At 43.2% G+C, this 9,952-nt stretch overlaps 1 protein-coding gene across 5 annotated transcripts in view; it reads right to left on the bottom strand.

Annotated features, from left to right (window-relative positions):
* The window catches only part of PPP2R5E (protein phosphatase 2 regulatory subunit B'epsilon), a 158,823-nt gene that overhangs the window by 9,542 nt on the left and 139,329 nt on the right, over positions 1–9,952 (bottom strand). For 4 of the 5 annotated variants that reach the window (XM_045287806.1, XM_004698643.2, XM_004698644.2 and 1 more), the window contains 3 exons: positions 8,547–8,666; positions 3,942–4,069; positions 1,905–2,006 (listed from right to left, as the gene is read on the bottom strand). In XM_045287806.1, coding sequence (XP_045143741.1) covers positions 1,905–2,006; positions 3,942–4,069; positions 8,547–8,666 — 350 coding nt within the window. The remainder of the gene's footprint in view (positions 1–1,904; positions 2,007–3,941; positions 4,070–8,546; positions 8,667–9,952) is intronic. The other variant, XM_045287809.1, reaches the window with a different exon arrangement.

Genomic DNA, 9,952 nt, shown 5'->3' with positions numbered 1-9,952 from the left:
TTCAACTAAAATAATGAACTTTCTGTTGCTCTACAAAAGAGCATTAGGTACAACATACTTTAATAGTACATCATTTGATCAAAATATACAATTTCCCATTTTTAAAATAGTATTTTTTAAAATGATTTTTAAGTTTGGGACAAGCAGGATTATTAGAAACTGTAAGGATTTCCAACAAGTGCAAATACAGCAAAATAAAAGAGATTTCAATTCCAAGAATAACACCGTAATGCGCCCTGTTAGAATAACCAACCACGTAAGAGCAAAAGGGTGCGTTTCCCCCAGGACGAGTTCGACCAGCAGGAGGGATGGGAGAGGAACCAGAACGCGGGGTGGAAGTGCAATGAGTGATGGTGCTCTGAAGGAATCGGAATGGGGACAAGGGGCAACAAAATGTGTACAAATGTTAAAACCAACAGTATGCTCTTCCGTAAATCACAATAAAAAGTTTATTTGCAAAATCAAACATTTCCATCCATTTCTACCCAGAGAGCCTGCATCACAGTGCAGAGCAGACCAACACCAGTGAGTTTTCAAGGCTTCGCAGGATCTCAACAGAAGCAGTTGGTGAATTTGAACCGACATCCTCAAGGTTAGACCCAAGTGCTTCACCACGGTACCACCTGGGTGCTACATAGCAAGCACCAAACTGGTCATTTACACTCACATTGTGGGAAAAGATCTCAAACTCTTCTTCGGTTAGTAGCCGAAAGGTTGCTATTTCTTTCTAATTAAATTCTTTTTGAAAACCACATCTCAATGACCAAAAACAAAACAAAATCACTAAACTGATTCTTTAATTTCTACTAATACACCTTGCTCCTCATTGCTCTTTTTATCAGTAAAATACAAGTAATACATTCAAACTCCAGCTAAAAGCAAAGAAACGAGGGAACTTCGGGTCGCTTTGTTAAGGAGATTCAGCAAGGCCATCTGTATGAACACTGAGATCCTGTTATATGATAACACAAAATCCCACATTCTTCTAGGTGGTCAGTGGAACCACACGCCTCACTACTAGGAGTCCCCGTAAAACAACAGCATGGCCACAGAGTCGATTCTGACTCATAACGAATCTAGAGGACAGGGTAAAACTGCTCCTGTGGGTTTCCAAGACTCTAATTCTTTATGGGAGTAGAAAGCCTCATCTTTCTCCCATGAAGTGGCTGGTGGTTTTAAACTGCTGACCTGTGGTGAGCAGTCAATGAGTAAGCTACTATGCCACCAGAGCTCCTTAGACTTTCCTTAGTCCATCCAAGTGACTCTTCTGGAAAGTCTGACATACTGGCCGAGAAATAAGAAAACCAAAGAACCAAGTGAATGGAAGTAAAAATGCCTTTACTAGACAAATGTTCACAGTAGGCTGTGAATCTCCGCGTTCTTCTCCCGGCCCTTTGGATGGGAATGAATTTGTTGGGCTCTAGGAGTGTAAGTCAGAACGGACTCAACGACAGTGAATCTGAAAAAGGGAAATCTGTACCAAAACTCTAGACCAACGGCGCCTAATTTCTCATATGCTGTTGGAGTGAAGTATAAGACCAGCGCAATTCTATGTTAAATTAAATTCAGAAGGGAGTTGAATCCAGACGGCAAACTATCTGCTGGTTCTCCTAAATGGGCCTAAATACCAGTTAAGTGTCAGCATCTTAACTCTGAAGCAGAAATGAAATATTATTGAAGGGAAGGGAAAAGCAGCCCGGAGAAAATGACACTGTCACAAGCCTCACCGCCCAGTGGCAAACTTAGACAGGCACAGCGGAGGAGCATGCGAAAGTGGCTATAGAAATAAATAAAACTGTGCTACTTAAGATTTAGGGTATAATGAGGCAACTTCAGCAAAGAGCAAGGGGAGAACTCAATAGACAGCTTTATGCACAGCTGACAAAAAAGCTTTAAAAAGTTACCGCTGACGATCTGACTTGTATGTGGCTGTCAGCTCGTCGAACATGGTGCTGTTCATTTCCATAAACGCCTTCAAGACATTGTACACCAGTGCCACGATCGCCCTGGGGAGCCAAAAGAAAGAGGAACATCAACCTAACAGGGAAGAAAGCTTAAGCACAGCTTTCATTTCTTTTCATTTCCTGTTTTGCACACCATCTTCTTTCCGTTTTAGTTACAAGGAGAAATGACCTCCAGTTCATTTCTGCATCCAGAAAGTCACATTCTTCACTGTTCAAGGCAGGAAATCTTTCCGTGACGTTCAAGGATTTAAAACACAAACAAACCAAAAATCGAATTCTGCTCTTTTGATTATTGTACCCGGATACTCTGTAACATAAAGGGAAGGCCAAAAATAAAGCAACTTCACCCTAAAAATAAGCTGGTGACAGGGTTAACCTGACACCAAATTCTATTTGCAGAGCATTTTATTTTTAAAGGAATAGCGTATATAATTCTTCAAAATCAAAGTCGGTTCCCATGGAAACACGTTTTAGATCTAAATTGCTCCTACTCAAAGATATGACGCACCACATCTTTGAAAGTCGATCAGTATTGTGGGTTATTTTTCTATTTGTGATTTACACTGGTCTAACCACTCCTGCCTGCTCTCTCCTTCCTGACCGGATCCACATGCTAACGAGATAAGTCACAAGCTGGTGAGGCTTGCTAGTGGTTGTGGGGCATGGTGGGCCACAGGGGGGCCCTGGCTGGTCCGTAAAAGAAGCTGCTGGGCAGTCTGAAGACCATGCCCCATCGGTAGTTGCCAGGCCAGGTCTAACTAGCGCTGCCTGTGGCCAAAATATGCAACTGCACTTTCGTTCGGAAACAAGCGTCTTGGAGCCACAACAAAAAAAGGAATAGCTAACAATTAAGGCATAGGTTAAATCAGTGAATTTGCTGTTTCTAAAACATTTACAAGAAAGGCCGCGTGCTTGGGAGCTTCTGTCCGGGGTCAATAAAAGGAATACTGAAGTGAGCTGACTTCTGCTTCGGGGCTTGACCTTCCTCAAATGCGAGGGGTGTGAAGGAGAAGGGTAGTTATGACCTGCAGTAGAACCACTCGAGTTTCTCAGGAGACAAGCGGACTCCATTGTTTGCCAGCTCTTTATTGTTACAAGCTTTATTAATAAAACTGACAGAATTTGAAAAAGAATTCTTACAATTACATGCAAAGCTTTTCTCTTTTTTTAAAAGCTTTTAAAGATAAACATACTATTAAATATACTGAACTACAACTACTGGTTTTTCCTTTAATGCCATGTTACATTTTTTTTTAATTCCACAAAGCTCTAGGTAACATAATGAAAACATTTCTAGAATGCTTTAACTGGTGTAAGGCTGGATAGTCAACTTTGCCTTTTAGATTTTAAATTCCTGGTTTTCGTCCCACTAGAAAATATACATAAAGTTTGTTTTTAAGAAGTGGATCCTGCTAAAATGTAAGTCCACTTGGACCATCTCCTTTCTTCAAATCCTTCAGTGTTCTTTTATCATCTACTTGTTGAAGGCTCACATGGACCCCACTCCACTTTCTTGCCACATCTTGAGCATCCTCTCCCAAAGCCCTTGGGCTTTAACCCTCCCATGCCCAGAGATCTCTGAACTTGGCAGGTGCTTCCTACAAGCTTGTGCCCTTAGTATGTGGTAAATGGACACACTGCCAGAAAGAGCTTCACCCCCACCCCACCCCCATGCACCTGCCAAAGTCCTTTGAGATTCAGTTCAACTACCATTTCCTTAAGCGTATCCAGAAGCCACCCGCCTCAGCTCGTGTCCCCAAATTCCCTGCTACATTCAGCCTAGTCCATTAAGCCTTTGTCTGCTTGTAGGTTTTCTTAGCCAGCCAGCGAATTGCTGATGGGTAGGGCGTTAAGTTTTCAAATGTCTGTCTTCAGCTACAAGCACAGAGCAAGCATTCAAGTCACCTGTGACACGACAGAAAGGTGGGACGGAAAGGCCCAAGGAAAGGAGGGAGGGCGGCAACCGTGAAAACTTACGGGTTCCAATGTTCTTTTGAAATCCTATAGAGACTGGAGAACATGATGGGAAGGATGACATTGGAGTTTTCTTCTATCAAGCTCATGATATATTCGTTATTCCAATAATAGAGTGCCCTTTCTGCCACCTTTGGGGACCAAAAGAAAAATATATATTGAGAGAGAAAAATATAAAGAGAAAAATATAATCTTTCCCAAATAAAAGTATTTCAAGAGACTGCATTTTAATCATTCCATCAACTGTAAGGTTAAAATATGAGTCACACTTTATATCTTCGTGGGTTTAAGAGATCTCAGAAAATTCTAAAGTAGCTCATCAATGTAGGGAATGAAAGGAAGTCAGTTTCCCTATCTGCTTACTAGTGTTCTTATCAAATATTGCCCATGTCATTAGATCCCACATTTCCTCTGCAAGGCACACAGCTCCCAAATGTCTTAATCCAGCTTCCACATGCCAGTAATTCTTCCCACCGCGCTGACTCAGTTTACGGACGGCCGTTACAGAGCACGTCCTTCTTTCATCCCACACGCTTCAGTTCCGCCACGGCCCACTGCGGGCTGACATTCAGCAAGCAGGTGCGAGGAAAAGTCAGCAAGCTGGCCATCCCCACACAGCATCTGCGTTGACTGAGTACCTCCCTCCTTTGGGCCAGGCACTGTGCCCAAACTGCAGGTAAACCTAGGAGAGCAGTTCCCATCATCCTGGGAGAGGCAGTAGTTTCATTTTACAGATGGGAACACTGGGGGTCAGAAAAACTGGTTCATTTGTCCAGCAGCACGCTAACAAATGGGCGGAGCAGGGGGACACGGACGGCTCTTCACTCCTCATCTCTTCCTCTGGACTAGGCAAGCTCGGGGCAGCTGCTCCCTTTCTGGATTCAGGGGCACTGGATGAACACAGAAGTTGGCTGCCTCCTCAGATCCCTTTGCTCTGCCCACCACTAATAGTATTTGGTCTGCTGGGTCTGCGTTTCAAGAATTCGTAAGAAGGGGAACCGATGACAAGGATCTACATGTGACCTCCTCCCTGGGGGACGGACAACCGAAAAGTGGGTGAAGGGAGACGTCGGACAGGGCAAGATATGACAAAATAATAATTTATAAATTATCAAGGGTTCATGAGGGTGGGGAAACGGGGAGGGAGGGGAAAAAAAGAGGACCTGCTGCCAGGGGCTTAAGTGGAGAGCAAATGTTTTGAGACTGATGAGGGCAATATGAATGTACAAATGTGCTTTACACAATTGATTTATGTATGGATTATGATAAGAGTGGTATGAGCCCCTAATAAAACGATTTAAAAAATAAAAGAACTCATAAGAACACCTCAGACAGAAATAAAGAAATAAAATGCCAGATCTCTAAAACGAGTGGGTAGTTAGATGAGTAATTTACAGCAATTTCCTTCATTCATACAGATTAAGAAATTGGTTTTTTTGGAGGGAATAAAATAATGGCATACAACATACTCACCACGCATCTGAGAAATTTTAGAATTTTCCCATTTACATTGATCAACAAATCCCTAGGGCTCATTCGCAGCTAAGCTCCAGAGTACAGAGAACACAATCCAGTCCGACTGCAATGTGTCCTGTGCTCCAAGAGCCATGTTAAGTTTCCCACCTGCTACCCCACCTAATTCCCACAACCAACAGCACAGGTACCATCATTTCTATTTTGCAAATGAGGAAAATGATGCTCAGGAGCTAAGCCATTGGTTCAGGGTCACATGGCTAACAAGCAGCCGACTCCAAGTCCCTGCTCGTAATCATTTTGCTGTTAGCCCTAAGGAAGTTATAAGCTGGTGGGGAAATGGATGTATCAAGGAGGCTACCTAATATGTGCTGTCACCGATGTTATAACAGATATTCAGTCATAGGTGTGGTTATATTAAGTGCCAGGTGAAAGAGTAGAATAAACAAGCTGAAAGATTTGGGGGTGGGGGTAAAGAGATATAATAGATGGAAATGGCATTTACACTGGCCCTTGATGGATGAAAGGAAGAGAAAAAGCATTCTAAGCACAGGAACTGGCAGAGTTGAGGAGACAGAGCATGAGACAGAGAGACAGAGAGGAGAGGAGGAGGTACGGAACACTGTTGCTTTCAAATGCATAACTGGAAAACTGGAGGGAATATTTTAAGAGATCAGAGGAAGGTGCTAGCAAAGAAAGGGAACCTATGACTTTCCTTTGTCCATGTTTTAGATTAATATTTTACCTGTCACTTAACTTTAAAGTACTGTATATACTCGAGTATAAGCCGACCCAAATATCAGGCGAGGCACCTAATTTTACCACAAAAGCGGCATTAAAAATGTGCTGCGAAACTTGGCTTATACACGAGTATATGCGGTAAGTATCTTACTCTCTATATGAGTCAATAGATAAACTTTCCTTGCATAAAGAAAGTCAGTAAGTGGCAAAGCCCCTTAGAGAAAAAAGGTGGTGATGTTTATGCAACGTAAAAATGACTGTATCTGACATCAGTGTCAACTAATACTTGCCTGAGGCAATCTCTCTAGCTTGGAGACCTCTGACCCTGATACTACCTGTAATGGTAGGTGTCAGGCTACAGAGTTTGCACTTAATAAATATTTGCTTGATGAACCAATAATGACATAGTTAAGTGAATAAGAACCTCTTTTTAGCCTGCAATTTTAAAAATCATTTTATTGGGGCTCATACAACTCTTATCACAATCCATACAAACATCCATTGTGTCAAGCACATTTGTACATTTGTTGCCATCATCCTTCTCAAAATATTTGCTTTCTACTTGAGCCCTTGGCATCCGCTCATTTTCCCCCTCCCTCCCTGCTCCCCCTTCCCTCATGAACCCCCAATAACTTATAAATTTTTATTATTTTGTCATATCTTATATTGTCCGACGTTGCCTTTCACCCACTTTTCTGTTGTCCGTCCCCCAGAGAGGAGGCTATATGTAGATCCTTGTCATCGGTTCCCCCTTTCTACCCCACTTCCCTCCATTCTCCCAGTATCGCCACTCTCAGCACTGGTCCTGAAGGGATCATCCGCTCTGGATTCCCTGTGTTTCCAGTTCCCATCTGTACCAGTGTGCATCCTCTGGTCTAGCCGGATTTATAAGGTAGAATTGGGATCATGATAGTGGGAGGGGGAGTGGGGAAAGCATTTAAGAACTAGAGGAAAATTGTATGTTTCATTGTTGCTACCCTGCACCCTGACCGGCTCGTCATCTCCCCGCATTTCCCCCAATTTTATCTCTTGTCAAATAATTTAAATTCCTGTCCCCCTCTCCTTTCCAAGTTCCCGAGCATCATGTAAGCCTCCCTAGTTTTGCTTACTTGAAAAGACATTCCTGATCTTTGACCTCCATAATACCAAACACCCAGATGAACATTAAAAACTAAGGTAAACCAGCAGCCAAAAGTCTGAGCACCAGGAGTCCTATGTAATACGCAAAATCGCCCAATCGTCTTATAATCTTTCCATTTTAATCTAGGCATGCCTTATGTCATCTGAACACTTACAGTGGTTGCAATTTGTGTTTTACAACTGCTAGATGTCACTGTGTCTAGTTCAGAAACTAAAACCACAAAAACGGCCAGAGTCTCGAACTCTGCAGGGCGTTGCGAGCTCAGCAGAAGAGTCCACGGGCACAGGGCCAGGTCAGAGGGGAGTGCTGGGCTAGGAATGACAATCTCAACAATCTCTTGCTGGCAGTAAGAATGTCTCGGGCTTGTGATGTGGGCCTTTGGTGAAACGGTGAAAGAATGAAAGGTAACATGTTTCCGATCACCTTCTGTCACAGGCCGGTTTGCAGCACGGCAGCAGCTGCTGCAATCAAGGCAAGGGTTACCCGAGCTCTCCAGTTGGTTCTCCCAGAGTGGCCACCAGGAGACAGAGTGGTGCCACAGAAGGTCCTGTGCTTGAGCAAGAAGCTACACACCTAGATTCAAATTGTGATTCATTCCCCATTAGGTGCGGAACCTTGAGCAAATCATTCTAAGCCTCGTTTTTATTCTCATCTGGTAAATGGGAAAAGGCCTAATGGAATCATCTGAGGCGGTAAATACTGCCTGTGAATCAGACAGCATATGTATATACACAGGACATGTATAGGACACTGGGGCGTCACTGAGCATTCCCTCTTGCACACTAGAGGAGCCCTATACTATAGTCTACTCTCACTCATTTATCAAACCACAGACTGTTTCCCCACTTCAAGCTTCAGGGTTCACATCTGCAGAAGATGCTAAGCATCCTTCTGGCGGGGGGCATTATAAAAACTGCAATTGTGAACAGAAACCACCATCATAGGGACTGACCACGATGTATGTAACAAGGGCTCAGGTGAAAGGAGACTATTGTTAGCAGTCACTGCTAGCAGATAGCCACATCTCACCTGAAGGTTCAGAAGCAATACTTTCCAAGAGCCCACGGTCCTGCACACACAGTGGCCATGTCTCTAGCTTGGGCACTTTGGGCCTTGATGGCACACCTGGGCAAGTAGCAAATAGCAAATAAAAACAGCAGGCATCTCGTGTCCATTATTATGATGCGTTCAATACACATCAAATGTAAGCAAAATAATTTCTCTGTCATACATCTATCTTCCTTATTACTTGCCTGAAAATGAGGGCTAGATACACACTTGGCAATTTGCTTGAAGAGAGGTTCTTGGATTTTAACAAACTGTGAAGGCTCGATCACATCCAGTATTTCCTCCAACTCCCCAAGGAACATGACCTGTGGGCATAAGCAAGACACAAAAGGCCAGCTGCTTCCGAAAACATCTTCCTGAACAATAGGATTAATGAGAAATGTAGGCTGTCTTAACATAAGTTTATCTATAAAACTGAACAACACATAGAGGCAAATTAGGTATTCTCTCACAGAAGATACTATTTCACAAGTCACTGTTGTGAGTACCGAGAACTCACAACAAAGTACTTCTTTTGATCAAGTTCCCAACAAGACTAAAACCAAGTTTCTATTTACTTTGAATAGATATTGTCGAGTCACATTCATGACCAGAGAGTAAGAAACTTGTGTGGTGCATTCTGGAGAAGAGGGTCCCCATGGCTCTCCGCCTACTGCGGTCAATCGCGTTCTCTCTTCTAGCAGCGCCCGCCCCTCACCCAATGCACACTCGCTGCCATCTCAGCTCCTGGATTTCAACTCAGCGGCCCCACGGGACAGAGTGGGACTGCCCAACTGTTTCCAGGGAGGCACGCTTTATGGAAACGGGCTGCCACACCTTTCTTCCCAAGAGCAGCTGGCAAATTTGAGCCATCAATGTTTCAGTCAGCAGCCAAGTTCTTTAAACCACTGCAAGGTTCCTTCCAATAATCACAAGCCCTGCTACGTGCGGGGACTTTGCTAGGGTCCAATGGCAGAACAGAAAATAAATTCAACAAGCACATATGAACAGACTCCCCAACATGCAAGTATCCCGTTAAATCCAAGAAATACATATGAACAGAACCGCCAACATGCAAGCATCGTGTCAAATCCATTAGCAGAGGATAACCCTATCACTACACCCACACCACACTCTCACTAGGTGGCACAAGGACTCTTGTGGCCTTGGGGAAAAGAGCTATCAGATCACAAATTAGAAGCCAATCAGTAGGAGTCCACTGTTTTGAATACAATAGAAAAGAAGGAAACCAAAGCCAGCTATCGATTTAGCCGACAATAACAAATAATAACTGCCTTTGAAAAACCGAAGTGTATAGTGAAATATGAAAGACAGCAATGTGTTTGCATCTTTGGATAGATCTAGCTAGCAATGCATTGTTTTATTTAACCTACCAGATATTAAAAAAAATGAGAATATTTCCTGATACTGTACCAGGGAGGGTTTTGGAGAAGTGAGCTCATTTGAGAAACAGAATATATTACATGAAAAATAGAGGGCAGGGGGTGGGGCTTCAAGAAGTTTGTGGAAATTTTCCATTATCTTTTAGTGCCATTTTCCCATAAACTTTTTGAAGTGCCCTCATATAGAGATATAGCTTGCCATCTGTCTA

Source organism: Echinops telfairi, unplaced genomic scaffold (assembly GCF_000313985.2).
Source record: "Echinops telfairi isolate 266 unplaced genomic scaffold, ASM31398v2 ScPeMD7_18;HRSCAF=68, whole genome shotgun sequence".
In the NCBI taxonomy this organism is placed as follows: Eukaryota; Metazoa; Chordata; class Mammalia; order Afrosoricida; family Tenrecidae; genus Echinops; species Echinops telfairi.
Note: the sequence above shows the minus strand (reverse complement) of the source record. Positions and strands in the feature narration are given on the sequence as shown.